General features: G+C 45.4%; 1 protein-coding gene across 7 annotated transcripts in view; it reads right to left on the reverse strand.

The window, feature by feature from the left end:
- Positions 1 to 1,194: 1,194 nt before the first annotated feature.
- ZNF236 (zinc finger protein 236) overlaps positions 1,195 to 20,207 on the reverse strand; it is a 68,921-nt gene continuing 49,908 nt past the window's right edge. For 6 of the 7 annotated variants that reach the window (XM_036419027.2, XM_036419035.2, XM_036419025.2 and 3 more), the window contains 12 exons: positions 19,567 to 19,670; positions 17,752 to 18,117; positions 17,235 to 17,380; positions 16,904 to 17,144; positions 16,361 to 16,537; positions 14,523 to 14,678; positions 11,573 to 11,760; positions 8,299 to 8,430; positions 5,934 to 6,131; positions 5,246 to 5,375; positions 4,118 to 4,294; positions 1,195 to 3,284 (listed from right to left, as the gene is read on the reverse strand). In XM_036419027.2, the coding sequence (XP_036274920.1) occupies positions 3,160 to 3,284; positions 4,118 to 4,294; positions 5,246 to 5,375; positions 5,934 to 6,131; positions 8,299 to 8,430; positions 11,573 to 11,760; positions 14,523 to 14,678; positions 16,361 to 16,537; positions 16,904 to 17,144; positions 17,235 to 17,380; positions 17,752 to 18,117; positions 19,567 to 19,670 (2,140 nt within the window). In that variant the 3' untranslated portion in view covers positions 1,195 to 3,159. The remainder of the gene's footprint in view (positions 3,285 to 4,117; positions 4,295 to 5,245; positions 5,376 to 5,933; positions 6,132 to 8,298; positions 8,431 to 11,572; positions 11,761 to 14,522; positions 14,679 to 16,360; positions 16,538 to 16,903; positions 17,145 to 17,234; positions 17,381 to 17,751; positions 18,118 to 19,566; positions 19,671 to 20,207) is intronic. The other variant, XM_036419028.2, reaches the window with a different exon arrangement.

Raw genomic sequence — 20,207 nt, forward strand, 5'->3', positions numbered from 1 at the left:
AAAACTGTAACCAGACAACAATCCTATATCCCTTACAAATTTTCTTAAATAGGTGTAGCTTACATAAATCCAAGGGAACTTTTTTGTTGTTGTTAAAAAAAAAAATGGGTCTCCTCGTAAGTTAGAATATTCTTCTACAGGGAATGCACTTCAATGTGCAGAACCTCAGGCCTGGACTAAACACACACCTCCTGACCATGTTACAGAAGAGGTTAGAGGACACTGGTTGTAATTGTAAAACAAAAACCCACATTTCCTTAAAAATGACAATGGGCAGAGGAGCACAACATATCCTAAAGAAAGGTGCCGTAGTTAAATGCCACGATTGGCTGGCACTGGAATTTCACCATGGGGAGGACCACTGGGTACTCCTTGTGCGGACAGGTGTTCTCCGTCCCCTCAGGGACACACGGCCAGAGGACACAGGCAGTCGATGAGCCTTCCGCTGACCTGATGGGCCACAGGCAATATCTAGGTGGGTGTGGTCTCCTTTCATACCCATGCAAGCCCCGACAGGTGCCACTGAGGCCAAAGGCTAGCTGCAAGGGCAGCTCGTGTGGACCAGGGCACCCTGTTTGGGCAAGGGCACTGGAGTTTCCATTCCTGAAAGGATGCTTTTGTCCTAGGCCACTGACATTCTATGGGAATAATGTGATGGATGGGATTCCATGCACACAGGGCTCTTCCTGAGACCTGGCGTCACAGGAACAGCACCCAGGCTCTTCGACAGACCTGCTAACCTGGCACCAGTGAGCTTTCCCTGTCTGGGTTCACAGAGCAAAAGCAAGGTGTCAAAGTTCTTTTCTGTTAAAAACTCTCTGAACTTGGAATGAATTCATGTGCCAAACTTCCTTATATTAAATATTCTAAAAGAAAAGTGGGTCACACTTCTTAACTTCATGTTTTATTTATTGTTCTTTCAAAAGAGATCTGCTAAGATGAGATCTTTCTGAAGATGCTGTTATCTATCCTCACGGTCTTGGTTGTGCAAGTCTGGAAATCTCTCGTCAGGAGACTTCACCGGCCACTAAGTCATAAAGGGCAACCTGCACTCCACCCAGAGCTCCCATAAAAATCTTATCTCTTCAAGGAATGTTTTGCAAAGAAGCAGCTTTTATGACTAGAAAGTGAATCAAAATAATACACTAATATGTTGTGTTTGCTTGCTAATAAACTGAGAACACTCACAAAACAAATTGCTGATAGGGTTTTTTCTTTTTCTTTAACCAACGTAGAAGTACTTTTAGATTCTCGTGGTACAGAGCAGGGCTGTGCTTGCGTACAATTAAGAATTAAATAAACCCTCTTAGAGATTGTCCTGAGATGACATTTAATGCTAAAAACAAAATAAATAAACTAGCAAGAACCAACATTTTTTAAATTCCAATAATTGCAACTTGGGATTTTTGTTTACCAAAATTAATGAACATTTCTAAAATATTTTAATACAAAATTATAAAAGAAAGTGCATTAGAAGCAGAACCTTTAAAACTCTGGCAAAATTACATTATTCTGAATACACTGACTACAGCCAGGTACACACACCAACATTCAAGGAAAATCTCAAGATATAGTAAGTCCAGCATCACAAGAATAAGTCAAATAAGGCTTTTTCCCCTTAAAAAAATATACAATACACAACAGTTTGAAAAAAAAGTAATATTATTTAACAGTTTTCTGACTTAAATATTTTCACATAACAAAAACTTTTATATCACCATATTACTTATATACATATCCAAAAGTGAACAAAAACAAAAAAATCAAAAGATGCCCTTTCAAAAAAATAAGAGTGAAATGTCTCTGTTTTTTTTTTTTTCAGGAACTTGAAATGAGTTCCTCTCTTAATATACAAAGTCCGTACACTATTTACAGTATAATAAAACTGCCCTCTGAAACCAGAGAAGAAATGAGAGAACATGAAGGCAGTTATTTTTCAGAAAAATAAAAACAGCCCAGCTCTATGTTACAATGAAAAAGAGACCCATTTATTAATAAAATGAACACAATACTGGTCTGAAGTGCTCACAGGGAGGTAAAAGCGCTGATGACGCTCTCTCTGTAATGGGGACGAGTGCTTATATTTACAAAATATACTGTTCAGCCACACAGAGGCCCATATATCTGTATGTACATATGCACTTATATATAGAACATATAAATAACTTCAAAGGGGAAATTCACATGGAGAGAGAACTTTCCATCTTTGGAATGCTGCAGGAAGGACACGCCGCCCTGGCACGGGGGGCTTGGTGTGGGGCATGTTGAATGTGGCACCATTGATGAGACAAGAATTCCCTGAAATAAAAACACACCTGCTGATGCACGAGGAGGAAAACACGGGCTCAGGAGCGCTCTTGCCCTTGGACTACAGAAGTACCTAATGCAGCGGTGAGCAGGGGCCAAGCTCCTCTCTCACTTCCTGTTGGCAACGGAGGGCTTGTACTTCCTGCCACGACCTGGCCTGTGGGCCTGCTTGTCGCTGGCGAGGCAGGGCAGCGTCACGCGCGGACCGAGTCGTCCTCGTCCGTGTGTTGGGTTTACTCTGCTCCCCAGGTTTACGCTCAGAGGCTGCCTTCTTATGACTAATGATTAGATATTTTAATGCAGAGAGAACTGGTCCAGCCATTTCTCAAGGTATTAGTTCTATTAACTTACAGACTAAAAAGAGTCAGTTCTACTACCTTCAAAATGCACAGAGAAAAGGAACTTCCCTGTGTGGTCTAACATTTTTTTTAGACTTTGTGCACCTACGTGACATTTGTTTTATAAGCTATGCTTCTTAGAACATAAAGCATGAAGGAAAATATGACCTTTTCCATGTTAAGTTGTCTTTGTAATACAAAGAAATCACACTACAATGATAGGAAGATCCAGTTAATTTGTGTGTAACTAGACGCACTGGCCACGGAGCAGAGGATGAAACTGCCTGTTGCGTACCTGAGTTCAGTGATTTGTAGACAAATGAGAACAATGCGGTTACATGTCCCCGTTTTTTTTCCCTAAGTCTCTGAAAGACAATGATTCTTTAGGTAATTTTATAGCTAAAAACCTACTGTGGTAACATGTTTAACACTTGAAGCTTCAAAACAGTAATTCCAAGTGCTTCGTTCTGCACAGCACAGAACCTCAGAGATGTCCCAGGGTGCCCTGGGCTGCTCAGAAGACGTTGGCCAGTGCCTGCCACTCGCCGGCGGCCTCAGGCACCACCTCCTCCAGGTGCAGGGTCTGGCTCAGCTCCTCGGTGCCCTGCTCCTGGGGGCCTGTGGGTTCCTGCAAGGCTCCTGCAGGGTAGACAGAGCACAGGCAGATCAGACTCCAGCAGCACAAAATTACTCAGATAAAGGACAGCTGGAATACAGACAAGGACTTCCTAAATGGAGGGCTTTCCACCCCAATGAGGAGAGCCATTTGAGCACAGTTTGAATGACTCAGGGATGATGTCGGTACTGACTGTGAACATGGCCGTGGCCACTGACAAACCCACCTGTGAGGGTGCTATTCCTGTGGTATCAGTGAGGCGGGGCAGACAATAACATTCACAACTTGCCTCTTTTCCTGATAGGAAGTAAAGCAGGGTCTGGAGTGTATCCATTAAAATGAACTTTCTCTCCCCCCAAACCCAACGACAGTGTCCTCTCTTCCTCTGGCCAGTCACCATGCAGGCCCATCAGCTTCATGCACGGGCCACACCACCCAAACACCTAAATAAACCTGAGGCCCATCTGTCACACACCAAAGGTTCTAGTCAGCATATACATACAGCACTGGGCTGCTGCAGCCCATCCAGCCAATGACCATCACCCCTCTTTTCACAAAGACTGGTGCAGGCCCAGGTTTGTGGGACACAGCAGCGGGCCCACAGCCTCAATACCCCCAGTGTTAGTGAGTCAACATGGACAGAGGCCTGTCTGTGGACAGGATGGCCTGACTCTGCCCTATGAGAGCCAGGCACACAGACAGCACTGGGCACAGAGCGGCCTGGCTGGACCCACACATGGCATCCTGCACCTAACACCTGGCCTTCCCTGCACTCTGAGGAAGGCTTCCCCAGGGCCGTGGACAGAGCACTGCGCCAGCCCCTCTACAGAAGGCGCAATGTGCGCAGGGGCCTCACCAGTGTAGCTGTGCGCCCGCTTCATGTGGAGCTTCATGTTGCTCTTCTGGGTGAAGCCCATGACGCAGTAGTCGCACTTGTAGGGCCGCTCGCCCGTGTGCTTCTTCATGTGCACCTGCAGTGCGCTCTTCTGGTTGAAGGCCTTCTCGCACAGCGTGCAGTGGAAAGGGCGCTCCCCTGAGGGCAGAGCAACCGAATCAGTGCCTGCCCTGCCCTCGAGGAGCACATGCAGGAGACAGGCACATGCACACGACGGGCACACTCACACGATGGACACATGCAAGAGCCGGGCACACACAGGAAAATGCCTGGCAGATGCGGGCTGGTTCACAGGGGTCACCATGGTGTCCTTCCTGCTCCCGCTGACAAGTCCGCTCCATGGTGACACATGAGAAACTGCCAGAGGCTGCTGACAGTCCTGAAGGCTCCAGAAATGAGGGGCACAGGGGCTTACACAGTGTTTTCAACTCACTGGGGCAGGAAAACAAAAAGACTTTCAGGACATGAGACTGTCCTACCACTTGATTAAAAGTAGGATATATGGAATATTTTTAAAAACATATAACTGCTTTCATGTTAATTCAGACACTGGAAAGTGAAAGGTAAAGCTGCTCAATGCAACCTCTGCTGGGTGCCCACACATGGACCAAGAAGGTGGATAGGTCCCAGGAGGCCCCATGCAGAAGGTACTCAGGCGAGGGAGCCCAGACTAGGTGGAGGTGGAGGACAGGGCCCGGGACATAGGAACAGGTTACTGTGTGAGCAGGAGAGAGGGGCAAGAGGCAGGGAGGCCATTTGCTCCCTTGCTGTGTGTTTTTCTGAGACTGACTGACACTGGAGACAGGAAAAGCCAGCAGAGAAGTGTGAGGACGAGAGACGGGAAGGAAGCCCTGCAGGACCACAAGGCAGTTTGGCCTGACACTGCGCTTTATGCTCACGGTCAGAGCAGCAAAACCTTTCACTTAAAGGATAGTTACTGCGATAAGTTATAAAATTAGGACAACGGTATACAAGGTCCTTGTGTTACACACAATGTGTGTTATGATGAACAAGTGTTCCATGCTCAGTCCTGGTTCCTCCAGGTCAAAGGTCCCTGCGCCAGGACCCTGTAGCCCCACGGCTCCTCACCTGTGTGGATGCGGCTGTGGCGCTCCAGCTGGCTTGGTTTGGCAAAGGCCTTCTCACAGGTGTCGCATTTAAACACTCGGGGCTTCTGCGAGCTTAGGGAAGGGCCAGCTTGGTGTGTCTGCATGTGCTCCTGTTAAAGACAACACAGGAATGAAGGAATGTCCTTGGTCACAGGAACTGCCCCACCTTCGGGCACTCAGGTCCTGTCCAATGTGGCTACAAACAATGCCGCCACGAATGGCCTTGGGCATTTTTCGTGCTGATTCACAAGCAGGTGCAGAGACCCTTGGTTAGGGGCCTCCCCATTTCCCTAAAGAAGGCCAGCATGTCCAGTCTCACCAGTACTGAGGGGATTTCAGTCTCCCCACACCTGCCACAGGTGCTGACCGCTTTTTTAGGACTGGCCACTCTGAGGCACGACAGTCTCTCCGTGTTCTTCTCATTTGCATTCACCACTGACAATGACTAACGTATGATCATGCAATTGGTTCATGCAGCCACCAGACCTCTTAGGACTAAAACACCCTGGTAAACACCCTTACCTCAACAGACGTTTTCCTCAAAAAAATTGCACAAGTTGTCACTGAAATTTGTGGTAATGTTTGTGACTCAAGAGTGACGCCCTTCATTGACCGTGAGTGGGCTGGGCACCGGGGAGGGGCTGCAGTGGCGACTGGGGGCACTGTACCTTGAGGTGGGTAGCCCGCTTGAAGGCCTTGCTGCACACGGGGCACACGTGGATGCGCTCCCGGCCATGCGTGTCCTTGCTGTGGTGCAGCAGCAGTGCAGATGATGCGAAGCTGCGGCCACACTCCAGGCATGGGTGCTGCCGGCTCTCCTTCTCTGGCTGGCTGCCGGGGGTCAGGTGAGCAGAGACGTCAGTTACCTGAGATGGGTCAGAAATTGGGACTTTACTCAAGGGTGTAGTTGGCAAACCAACAGAAGACAACAGACTCACTCCATAGGCACCAGCCACAGTGCTCTGCGTGTCCTCAGGGGGCTTGGCGCCGTTAGACCATAATGGCACCCACTGAGTCCTGACTGAGTGGGTTCACAGAACAGAAGGGGTCACCTGAGAGTGACTGCCAGTTGCCTGTCCACTTCCACATTGCTGTCTGTCCCAGTGAGGGCCGCTTCCTCATTTGAGAAACATAACTATTCACGTACCTGCCTGTCAGGGTTCAGTGACACAGCAAGGACCCAGAAAATGCTGCTGATGCGAGGGTTAGCTTTGACACACAGAAATGATATTGCTAAGAAGTACTATTGCTATTGCAAACTGCACCACAAACAATTCTCAGCTTCTGATTGGATTAAAGGATTTCCCCCAAACTTTGGATCACACCTTTAATGGGCTTTCTATTCACTCTAATGAAATGCTGTTAAAAATAACTAACAAAATAAATGAATGAGGCAGGAGGCCTTCCCTGCTTAGCTCTTATAAACAGGAGTTTAGTTTTGCAGATAAAAATTTATGACTTAGTGAAAGAAAACTATAAATAATTCTAAAGAAAACTGATTGGGGGGAAAAAAACTGATGGAGTTTTCTATTTCTAGCCAATACTTCTTTGTAATACTAGAAAAGACAAAAGTGGATATACTTTAAAGAAAACAGCACAGAGTGTCTATAGCGTACTCTAACATTGATCAGCACTCAATAAGAGAGAATGGAATGAAAGAGCAAAAGGTCAGTCAGGAGAGCAGAGAGAATGCCAACATGCTGCAAGAGTGATTCTGTGACGCTGTGTCAGGTGTGACATGTCTACGTGAGTCCTTATGTGTAAAACAGAAACAACAAAACACCCGTGTGTATTTAGGACACGGAATAAGGCATATTTCTTGTGAGTCAAAAACAAACTTGAGAACCTCTAGAGCACATGTGTCAAACACAAGGCCCGCGGGCCAAATCCGTCCCACCAGGCCTTGCAATGTGGCCCGCACCGCGCTGTCATCACTGCACTCTGCTGCGTTTCCATCACAATGACAGTTATGACTGTTCAGTAAACCATTCGGCCCGCGATTTAGGCTGGATTTTAGATTTTGGCCCCTTCTCTGATTGAGTTCGACACCCCTACTAGAGTAAGCGGTGCTTCAGGCTGCTCTGTGAGTGCAGATACAGACCTGGTTTACGAGTGTTGTACGCAAAGCATGCGGTGACAGGGCCCGAGCGCATGGCGCTCAGATCCACCAGCACACTCCATATTCACCGGCAAACAATTGCTTCTGAACCCAACACCTCACTATGAGAGGGAACATTCGCTGTGCCGCTCCCTGCACCATGACAACTATGGATGTCTCTGAGCCCTGGGTGCCCTAGTGCATCACTGAAGTAAGCGTGGTCCTGGGGACCCGGAGACCAATTGCAACCTTTTTACAAAGAGAAACTCAGCAAGAGGAGGGAAATAACCCTATGCAGGTCATGTCTACCTTCTATGGAAAAGTCCTGGCCCCACTAAAAACCAGTGAGTCGTCATCTTGAAAATCATTTGCTAAAATTGCTGAAGCATAAAGTTAATGCTTCTTCCATTCAGAGACTGTTTCTGTATTTGTAACTCTGAAAAGCTTTAAGGAAAGAGTATGTAGACTCTTCTATATTTATAACTATCATTCGCTGAGTAGAGACAACATGCATTTTAAGAAATGAGACTACTCAAATGACAAGTAGGTCATACACACACATATGATTGTGTATATGAGAGAAAATATAACAAGTCTATAGAAGATCAGCAAAGGTCTTTCAAGAAAACCTATAAAAAAAAACTAAATGGGGGTAAATGGCATGTGAAGTCTGATCAGTAGGCAAGTGGAAGATATTAATAAATTTCTAACTAGATCCATACATTATTGTTTGCTACCTCTCACTGTGTGGTACATAAATCATGGAAGGAACAATATCTAGTATCAGCAGTTCAGCACTCACTGTCCCTGGACCCTCACAGCTCATACTATTCACACTCAGGATTTGCTGTAGACCCACCTTTCCATTCCCCATCTCTTCTGAATCTGTGCTTTTAAAAAGCATGAATGGTTGTGAGTGACAGCGTGCCCTGTACCTGGTAGGCGATCTCTTCACAAGCAGTGGACCCTGGCTGTGGGGTATGGCTCACCAAGATGACCTGTGGCGAGCCTGCTCCTCCGTGGCCTGAGAGGGAGGGATCGGTGAGCAAGGCTGGGAACTGCTGACCCTGCCGAACAAAGATAATCACTACTTTAGACATCATAACATTATCATATCCAGTAATAATTTAGAAGGTCTGTTATGGTGCAGTCATTTTGGAAAACAAGTTGACAAGTCTTCAGAAGGTAACCACAGAATCACATGACTCGGCAATTCCGCTTGGAGGTATCTATGCCCCAAATGAAAACCTATTGTCCACTTGGAACCTTGTGCATGAATGCTCAAAGCAGCACTACTCACAATAGCCACAAAGGGGAAACAGTCCATAATATCCATGAACTAGATAAACAAAATGTGGTATCTATATAATGAAATATTATTCGACAATAAAAAGGAACGAAGTATGACACAGGCTACAACATGGATGAATGTTGAAAGCAGTCACTAAGTGGTAGAGGCCAGTCACAAAGAGCATTGTATGATTCCATTTATGGAAAATGTCCAAACAGGCAAATCTGTGGGGACAGGAAGTATATCAATGGTTTTCAGAGGCTGGAGAACATAGCGAGGCATGGGGTGAGCTTGGGGTCCAGGGGGTCATGGGAGTGATGGCTAACTGCCAATGGCACAAAGTCACAAAATGTCCTAAAAGTAGGTATGCTGATGGTCACACAAATTTGTAAGCACGTGAAAGACTATTAAGTTATAAACTACATATAAAGAATGTTTTCTTGTTAAAAATACACATACCACTTTGCACAGAACTACTATGCGTCTTATGACCACTCTAGCACACCCTTCTCTACTGACTAGGAATCGGAGACAAGGCAATAATAGATGTGGTCAGTGGGATGGGGGTGCAGAGGGGAAGCTCAACTTAAATTACCTGACTTTGTACTACAAATGCTGAATCTATATAAACAACTTAATACAGAACTGGAACTGCTAAAATCAAAGCTACTTCTAAAAATACCTTACGCAGACTCCAAACGCTCTTTTGAAGCATACTAACTTGAAGACTCAATATCAGTGCTTCATGCTGAAGGGTAAGGAGTCACTAGGACACTTGGGCCATATGTCAGGTACCCTGCGGCTGAAGGTGAGGCTGTTCCTCAATGTCTCCAGGAGAACAAAACAATCTGGGTTCCCACAGGGAAGATAAAGAATGGAGGAGGGGGAGGACTGAGAAGGCTTTAAAAAACTTCACCCATACAGAACACTGGGTCCACTTCCTGCGGGAAAGACACTTCCTGAGGCAGACAGAGCAGGGCAATGGGTAGGACATAGACAGGTGGGGCAGACGGGACGCTACAAAGTCATTTTTACAGCTCCAGACAAGCAGAGCTTCTCAAATTGACTTGGATGCTTTTTTTTTTTTAATGATTTTCTTGATTTCAGAGAGGAAGTGGGAGAGAGAGAGATAGTAACATCAATGATGAGAATCATGGATCCGCTGCTTCCTGCACGCCCCCTACTGGGGATGAAGCCTGCAACGTGAGCAAGTGCCCTTGACTGAAAGTAGAACCCAGGACCCTTCAATCCATAGGCCAATGCTCTATCCACTGAACCAAACTGGCTAGGGCTGACTTAGATTCTTTACCTCCCAAACGTGCCTTTAAAAAAGGTGAAATGATAGTACTTTAGGTAGGTCCATGTATCAAATTGTTTTACCTAAACATGGCATAGATTGAAACGGTGCCATCTGTACTAGCAAAGCTTTGTGTTATGACCCCCTTACAAGGGAAGGTTACCCATCTGCTACATGTCTATTGTGGGCTTTGCCCCACTCTTAGCACAATACCAAGGTGGAAAAATGGTGACAATCAAAATTATAAATTCATATCTCCTATTTTAAAAATCAAAGATAAATATAACTGCTGGACAGAAATTCAGATACAACTAAATCAGTGTTGGCTCATAAATTAACATTCCCAACCAAAAGCAATGATATTGGAGATTCTTAGCACATGTGGGCTTATTAAGGGGAAATGACAAAACTATAGAAGAACAGACTAGCAGTCGTCCGGGAGGAGGGGTGAGGTCCTTGCAGGCGGATACGGTCTGTGCCTGACCTTGTGGATGGCCACGCCTAGGTGACACCATCTACAGATCTGCAGCATGCCATCCCTGAAGGGACACTGGATAAAGGGTACACAGGATCTCTCTAACTTGTTTCTTACAATTGCCTGTGAATCTACAATTATCTCAATATAAAAGTTTAATTAAAAACCTATACACAATGTAATTTACTAGTGTATTATTGTTGTTCCAATTGCTAATATTAAGTATTCTTAGTGCAAATGCTTGACTCAATAAGCAAAGCCCAATAAAATAAACCCAATGGTCAGCTGGAATCCACTGAAATAGCACATGAAAGTTGTTTGTTTCTGGTGTGCATAATTACTTGAATTTATTCCTTTGCTATACGTGGTTTACATTGAGAAAGAAATTACAATAATCTCACTCCCCGAGGGCACATGATTCCCAAGTGCCCATGCTGGCTGAGGGCGGGACTCTGGCTCCAGCTGCATCCAAGGGACAGGCTAAAACTGTCACTTAGCGAATACAAAGAACTGCTCACTGACCTCTTACTTTAGTTATGATGAATAAATTATAATTATTGATGATTTTCTAATTAAAGCTGCCCAAGTTTTCAAGTCTTCACTCAATGCATTATGTGACACAGACACCCCGAAACTGCACTCCCCTGGCAGGGACTCCTCTGAGCACATCAGTGATTATTTGCAGAGTCCTCGATGCAGCATACGCCCCTCAGTAAACTCATCTACAAAACTCAGTGCTGCGTAGCCACTAACGCCTGGGCTGGAACCATGGATGGGGATGACCTTCAGAATGCAGGCAGATGGAAAGTTTACACTGCACAAAATACATAGGAACTCTTTTCTGAAAACTTTAAAACACATGTCAGTATATGTGCACAGGAAGGTGTGGAAGGGAATATACACTAAAATGTTAACGGTGGTTCCCTTTGAGAAGTAGATTTTTTAAGGAATACTTTTTTGTATTGTCTAAATTTTTTTGTTTTCCCCTTTTTACACTTAATATATTTCTTTTCTTTTAATCAGAAAAAAGACCTTCAATTTCAAAAGAAAATGTTCAGAACACAGATTTGAGAAGAACTAACAGTTTCCCGATCACCCCTTGCAGAGTGCGGTAACTGCACGATGACAGGTCAGATGTGCACCTACCTGAGAAGCGATGTTGAGTGTGACCGTGTCCAGTCCTCCTGAGAGCAAGCCCTGAGTGTCAGCCAGAGTGAGGGTGACACTGGCCTCGCCTCCCACTCCTGACGAAGACATGACCAGGTTCTGAGCAGAGAGGGCTGATGGGGACGCAGGAGCCGTGGAAGAAAGGCTGCTGGCTGCGGTGCTGAGTTCTACAAGAAAGGTCAGGCGAGCAGATCAGTGGGAAAGCTGGGGGAGTGGGAAGGATGGTTTTCACAAAGGAGCAAGCCTGTCATCACCAGCACCTACGCTGTCTAAACTTCTGAAATGACATCACAGAAACACAGTCTTTGATTCCAGTTTTACAGCAAGCTTTCTCCAGTTTCTAAATGTCTTTATGCGTAAATATACTCTGCTTTAGTATAACAGAGAGAAAGAACAGTATAAGGAGAGTAAAAACCTGACCCTACAGCCTCCGTCATTGCTATCACCATGGAAGGAAACTCCAGCAAGAACTTCCAGGACCCTGTCCCAGCAGGACCAGAAACCAGCCACAGGGAGGAGTCCACCGATCCCTGAGCAAATGTCAGGCCCCATGCAGAAACTGCCTGTCTCTGTTCAAGTTCACACTGTTCACCTCACATCTGCTTATCCTGAGCACAGGCCATCCAGATAAAACTGGACAGAAATGCTGCCTGATCCTGCCACTGGCTCCCTCGGAGTTTATCTTAGAAATGGTATGTTTAATCTGAAACCAGGTAACTAATGCCTAGGCTCACTGGCGTGGCCTGAATCCTGGTCTGGAAGTGACTTCGACTCTAAGGTAAATACTCCCAGTGAGATGACAATCTCTTGACCAATACTGTGTAGATGGGATCTGCTATTTAATTATAAGTAGTTACTAATGAAATATGCAAACCTCTCTAAAGATGTGCTTTACCCCAAGAATGGAGTAGTTATCTGAAGTCTATTCCTAACTCATGGCCAATTCAAAGATGGATGCCAAGACCTTCACCTTCAAGAGGCACCATCACATGTGTCCAAGGAGGCAGAAGGGAGACGCTTCATGTTGACTAACCAGATGGCAAGAGTTTCAAGACTGGAGCCGAGACAGCCTCAGAGTTCATGTGCCCTCATTCCACCCGCTCTCTCCACCTGATCAAAACTCCAGGATTACCAAGTAGCACAAAACCAGTCCATGTAAGTGAAGACATGAGGCCCTCTCCCTGTCTGCCCATCAGTGTGCCGAGGGCTAGCTGGAGACATAGGTCACACGACCCTGGCCAGCCCAGTCCCAGTGCAGCAGGCTGGGGAGCCTGGGTTCCTGACATTCCAGAGCCTGCTAACCCTCTTTCCACTCTGCTAGTCCTACATGTCCCACGCAGAGGGCGGAAGAGGATAATCTCATAGCCCAGAGACAGGATTCTGTGTGTGGTCAGAAAACACCTATCTCATTCTGAACAAAAACACAAGAATGACTTTCAAAGAAAAGTCTTCTCTGTAACTTAAAAGCTCATGATATACTTCAGATGTCTTAACCTATTATAGACCAAATTATAACCTGAAAGTCCTAATTTATAGCCAATTAAAACATAAAATAAAATTCCCTTTACTTGAAAAATAAACAAAACCTCTCTCATTTCAAATGAGTAAGAAGTAAGTTCTGTGACAGATTCCAGAGCCCCAAACTGAACAAGTGAGCAGACGCAGGAGGAACAGAGCCTGGAGCAGAATCAAGCCTGAGACCTGGCGGGAACCATCACTGGCCAGACGCTGGGGTGCTGGATCTGCCAATATGCTATTCAGACTATTCCTAACCACTCAGGCCTCAGTTTACCCTTCAGCAAATGAGAGGATAGATATAAAGTTCCCCAAAGGTCCTGAGTGCCCATGCCCTACTTGGATCCAGCCAACTTCTACACCACAGCACCACGCCTCAGCCTAGCAGAGGTCATCTGGCCTGTATCACAATGTCACTTGTTTGGGAGAAGTGCTCCCCACAGCCCCACAGTGCCACTTCCTGCTCATCCCAGTGTCCAGAGAGGTCACCCGGACTGAGTCAAATCCCCTGTGACCTGCTCGCTGGCACCATTTTATCTCCTGTATATACTGTTCATGTAATTACATGAATTCTTTATTAACTCTCTGTGTTCTATTAGTTTCTAGGACCCAAAATGCCAGGGGACTATGTCTGTCTTGCTCAGTATCATGTTCTCAGACTTAGTACAATGCTTACACCCAGTACACAACACAATCTCTTACTGAATAAATGAATTACTGGATAAGAAAGAATTTCAACGAAGAACAAAAAAAAGTCTAGCTGTGAGTACAAGTACCTGTAGACCAAACTTTTTCTCAAAAACTGAACCAGAGAGCTGGAAAATAAGAGGCTTAGAAAATGATAAAATCTCTATATGATAAAGAACATGAGAAAGGTATGGCATCCTAAACTGCTAACAGTTACTTATGAAGCAGGGCACAGAGGATGATGAGCCAGGACCTCACAGCCCAGGGGAGAAGGGGAAGCTGTCATGAAGCTGTGATTTTATAGGAGCTCACTTCCTTTTAAATTGTGCTCATTTGTTTTTATAAAAGTCTACTCCTCAATACCTTAGAAGGATGCCTTTCAATTGTGTTATCTACTGTAGTGGAGCATAAAATTCACATTGCAGGGCACACAGACTGATGAGCCAGGACCTCACAGCCCAGGGGAGAAGGGGCAGCTGTCATGGAGCCATCCAAGTGCCTGCATGCATAAATACATAATGCCTAAGTATCTGAATACCATTACTTACTGCTGTTCCTTAAGATATAGAATTATCAATTGGTTGATAATTCTACAAAGACCTCTATCAACATCAACCACTGTGGAATGACACTGCATGTGACCGAACAAGGGGTTGAGATGTTGTGCTAATGGACCTTCAGATCCCACTGACCTTCAGATCCCACAAAGTCACCATCAGATGCATACCTGAAGAGGTCAATGCTGCACTCTGCGTGAGAAGCTGGTCATTGCTGATTGTCAGGGTGGCACCTGCAGACTGATTATTGACCGTGGCCCCGGACAATCTTATTGTCCCGTTTAGCTCACTGCTTCCACCAGAACTGTGCTGAATAAGGTCTTGACCTAAATGGAAATTAATACTGTAATATCTGAAAGTAGCATGGTGATTTACAATCTGGCAAGTGTGATGAGCATATAATACCATGTTTATAGAAAAAAGTGAAAATAAGACCATGAAATAAATTTCCCTAAATGCAAGTATTTGTTCACACTTTTTAAGCTGTATTTTTCAATTGCTTCTTAAAAGTTCTGCTTTAACTCAACATTTAGGCACTTAAGTTACACGCTTTGTTGAATTAAACTTAAACTGAATTGAAAATATTTCCCAATGTGATGGACTACCAGATGTAGCAAAATGTGTTAAAAAGGGTCAATGAGATACTACAAAATGATACCAGCACCGCCCTTAGCTGGCTCCCATGTAGCCAGCTAAGCTGTGGCACCTTGGATGCCCAGTAGGAGGGGCTCACAGTCACCAGGAGGTTCACAAGCATTCCAGTGCACCCTCCATGTCTCCCACCTGGGTCCCACACCTGCTCATGCCAGCCCCTCAGCTACTGTCACATGTCATAGAACCAAATAGTATGGGAGCAGGTGAACATGAGAGTTAAACCTGCTGACGTTTCAGTGAGTACCAAACAGAATTCTTGGGAAAGACTGGACAAAGACAAGTTGCTTTTAAAAAATTCTGCTGTCAGGTTAGGCATAAGCATAGTAACTATACAAAACAGGAGGAAAAAGCATCAGAAGACAAAAGAACGCTGCACTCCGCTCTGTCATTACCAGCACCTTCTGGGATTATAAACAGACAAACAGGACAGGAAGCCGAACACGGCAGGCTATGTATGGGCAAATGGAACCATACAACTGCCATGGGCAGAGCAGACCGGTTTTCAGGAGACCTAGGATTCACTCTTTGGTTCTGTTTCACACAGCTTTTCATTAACAACTGGCCTGGAAACATGAGTTACTGAATCTTCATTGCATATGTGCAAGGTAACTCAGGGAGGTGAGGACCAGCCTCTTTTTTAACTAGTGTGTGTAATGTTTTTCTTCAAATGACTAATGAATGGCTATCAGACTATAAAACTTAACTGAAGTAGTGTTTATGCACAGTCAAGAGTCCTGTGGGAAGAGCCACCTGTAACATGTGCTCCGAGCTAACAAGTCAAATACGCTGGGAGCATGAATGACACCACCCAAGAGAAACACCCGACAGCGAATACTGCAGTCTGAGGCAGAATGCATGGGCTTGGTGACAGACTCAAAGGGTTCTTCTGCCAGTTTCAAGTGACTTACACTGCCAAAGGGTATTCTTACTTGTTTATTACTTATTTACCTCTCAATGTTTGCCATAGTTCACATTTGTCGAATACATAATCCCAATAGAATTGTGAAAAGAGTAGAAGAGTAAGCTCCCTATAATCTTTGACAATGCAGTTTATGTGGATTATATTTCTTTAGTTTAATGGAGTACGAATGAGACTTGTGAAGCAACAGTTTTCTGCTCTTTGCTAAACAAAAAAATATGTGAGAAAAAAAATCATTTAAACTGGAAGCGATGGAACTATCAATTTCTGTTATCAAATTTGAGCAGTAACATTGTCACTAAGCCTGAATTTCTTACCTGAATTATAAACACGTATTGGGCACTGGCTTTATGCAAAGCTGAGTGTACAAAAAAATAATATAAATGAGACAGACTTAGATTGCAGGCAAAAACATGCGGAACATGAATGACTAACCAGAGATAGTCAGCGTGATTTCCTGCGGGGACCCTGAGGACGACGTGGTGGGCCCAGCAGCCTGTGCCAAGACCTGGCTGAGACTGGAGTTGTTGATGGTCAGGGTGATCTCATGGGGGCCGCTGGAGGTGGACACCAGGCCTGGCGATGGCATCACTTGAGCGAGGTCTTGAGTCCCTAGTTATCATTACAGAACAAAACAAAGCTGGCCTTAAACACACAATATTCTCTTCTTATATTAAAAATATTTCAGTGAAACTGTTACTTCAAAATGAGATTTGAAATAAAATCAGTCACCTCTAATTCCTTCACTTATAAAGATAAGAAAGCCTTATGAAATAGGAAGCCAATGGGACAAAATTAATTCCATGAATGTTGCAATCTACATGCACATATTGAGTAAACAACAATTAAGGCATAGGACATTTGTTTAGTGAGCTTTAAAAAGAGAAGAAATGGCATCACAGCATCCTAAACTCAATTTCACGATGACAGGGACAAATCTGACCCTCCAAAGTCCAAGCCCACAAGAGTGGCTCTTACCACTGCTGCTAGTGGTCAGCACAGAGTCCTGCTCCGACATCGAACTAATAGTCAGGTTGGCAGAGGTCACTGTGGGCTGTAAGGACAGGCCTGAGATGGGCTGGATGACCACACTGGCTGGGACCGTGCTGTCCGCTGTCTGAAGGGAGCTGTTGTGTGAGGCCGAGCCTGGCTCCCCCGTCAGTTGCTGAGCAAGCAGGTTGGTGGGCTGTAAGCTTTGCTGCAAGACTCCTGGGTCAATCTAAAAGGCAGCACACACATTTGTAATGAAGTTTCACGCTGTGTGACTGAGATAACATTCAAGCGCAGGAAACCATGGCAAGTGCCACACCTGTAATGTGATGTTGTTAATGCCAGAGGTGTCAATTCCAGAAATTTGAACATTAGGCCCAACCAAGTTAGCCGCCAGCTGTAACTGGATACCTTCCAGGGCGGCCAGGCTCCCATCCGTCAGAGACACTGTCCAGTCACTGCCACCTGCATGGAAAAAGAACAAGAAGGAACGGGTATCAGAAAAGGTTCTTCAATAGGAAAACTTAAGTTTTACATATATATCAATATGATCTGGTGAAGGAACACTGAAACCCACTTTACACCACACATACACATTGTCTGATTCAATCATCACAAAACACACCTGTGAAAGAGGTAACATCACCATCACAGATCAGAAAACGAGGCTCAGGGCGGGTACACTGACTAGCGGACACTTAACATAGCAACTGCACTTCATTAGGCTCTGATCATACCCCATGTTACAGACACAGGGAGAATCATATCTCACATCTGCAGACAAGTGGTACATCTCAAGGCCCTTATCAGTCCCCACCCGCAAGCTGCAGCCATACCTGACATGGAGCCAGGGAGAACAGCCTGGCTTACTAGTCCTGGCTGAAGCAGGTTTGGATCAAACTGGCCAGTCAGAACCGAGTTGTTCATGATCAGCAAATTCGGGTCAGCAGAGGCCGGGCTCAGCAGGCTGGCGGGCTGCAGCCCCTCGGGCGCACTGCGTGGTGTGGACTTCCTGGCTTTCTTGGGGTCAGGCTTGTAGTGAAACTGCATGTGAGTCTTCCTCCGGCCAGATGTGCGGAAGCGCAGCTCGCAGTGCGGGCACTTGAAGGGCTTGGCTCCAGTGTGCAAGCGCATGTGGACCTTCAGACTCCCCTTGGTAGAGAAGGCATTACTGCAGACGTGGCAGCTGAAGAGCTTCTGACCTGTGAAGGGCCAAGAGTCAGCGTCACGTACATGGCAGGGTAGGTGGTGTGAGTGTGAGCCTGTGACCCAGGGTCTGAAAGGGAACAGAATCCCTCCTCCTGAGAGCGACAATATCCCAGCTCTCACCACTACCACAGGACATGCTGATGGCTCAGCTCTTTATATTCTTTCCTGAAAAGAGGCCCCAAGGAGCCAGCACAGGTAGAGGCCACCTGGGAGCATGAGCTTGGGGCTTGCAGAGCCCTTGGTCGGGCACCTTGTGTCCAGCGCCTGGACGAGTCCTCTCACTGAGGCCAGCGTGTCATGAAGGCCTCGAAGACACCTGAGGGCCCTGTCATGAGCATCAAGCTGCCCAGGAGAGTCCCAGGAGCAGAGTGTCATGGTCTTGCTCCCCCAGAAATGGGCAGGCCGGGACACAGACCAGGACGAGAGAGGCGTTTTGCAGAGACGTTGCTTTCCCTCCCAAGTGCACAAAGCGGACTGGAAACCCCAGCGTGTGCAGTCACCACAAATGTCACCACACCTGCCCTGAGCAGTCAGCGGGCTGCTACACCTAGTGAGGCAAGGACAGGTGGGGTGCTCCCCCTGAACCCCAGCAGTTCATAGAGTTTCCAAGAAGGTCAAACACCCAGAACCTAACAAAAAATACCAGAAAAACTGTCCACAGAAGAGGCATGTCAATAGGTTCAAGTATCTATTTACTTAGTTCCGAATATTAATCCACCAGAAAAACATCATGGGGCTTTATAGAAACTTGTGAAACTGCATTGTGCTCTTTTGGTTAATTCTGTTTATAACCAAAAATTAAGACTATAAATTACCTCAACAGTCATCATCCTATAAATCATAATAACATCCCTAACGTTTACTGAGAGTAACTTAACTCCTAATTTTCCACAGGAGGCCCTGGAAGCTCAGACCAGTGGCTCAGAAGTGGAGGCCAAGGTCCAAGCCGGGTGGAGGGGGGCACCTGCCTCCCAATCACTCGGACACACTGTGGAATCAGGACTCAAAGGCTCAGCACAGCCTAATTAACCTCAGTCCCTCAAGTTAGATGTAGGAGAGAAAGTGGCCGTGGAAATTGTACATTAATTTTTCCCTTCATAAGATTTGTCCCCACATGAAAAGAATTACTACCATGTAACTGTAATCAGATGCTAAATTCCAGTGTTTACAAAACTTCAATAAACCAAATCTCTTTGGCATTTATGTCTGATTGAGAATACAAGATAAATGACAACTGGATATTTGAGACCTCATCCCTTTTCCTTAGTGCTTTGCAGATAATTTTCCCACATCAGGAATGAAAAAACTTTTATATCCATTTATCATGGTTCCTGGTTTTTATGCTTCCCATAATTTTGAAAGTATTGATGTGTGCACAATACAAAGGAGCAAACAAACATAAGACACCACAGTCAGGCACCAGCGACGCGGCCCACTCTTACCTGTGTGAGTCTTCACGTGGCAATCCAGGGTGGACTTCACGGTGAAGCTCTTCCCACATTCGTCACATCTGTATGGCTTTTCTCCCGTGTGGATTCGAACATGCCTAGCCAGGAAGCATTACAAGTTCAATATTTTTCCTTTTTATGTGATACACAATTCAAGCAAACTTCATGATTTTAAATTTATAACTATCCATATAAATAAAAATTATGTGGACTAGGTACCAATACATTTAGCCAAATAAAACATTTAAAGTTTCACTCTCTGCAAAAAAAACACACACCATAAACAAATCCAAAAGACAACATGAAACCTGAAAGGCCAATGAAATCAGGGTTCACTGTTCTGAAAACAAGAGCTCTCGCAGACCAGCAGTGTAGGGGCTGGTAGTACCTGCTACTGGCTGCACCCTACTGAGTGTGCACCAGGTCCTCTTCAATGAATCACTAAGCTCCAATTAGAACTTCACTAATACCACAGTCACACAGAAGTAAGTATGAGCAATTTACAGAGCAAACACATTTCTAATTAACATTCTGCATGAGCTTAAAAGGAAGCCTGAAAATCTACAGCAGCTTGAAGGGGGGACTCAGGAAACCTGTCCATGTGCCTTTAGTGGCACCAGGCTCAGCAATGGCCT

Source organism: Pipistrellus kuhlii, unplaced genomic scaffold (assembly GCF_014108245.1).
Source record: "Pipistrellus kuhlii isolate mPipKuh1 unplaced genomic scaffold, mPipKuh1.p scaffold_m20_p_6, whole genome shotgun sequence".
Taxonomy (NCBI): Eukaryota; Metazoa; Chordata; class Mammalia; order Chiroptera; family Vespertilionidae; genus Pipistrellus; species Pipistrellus kuhlii.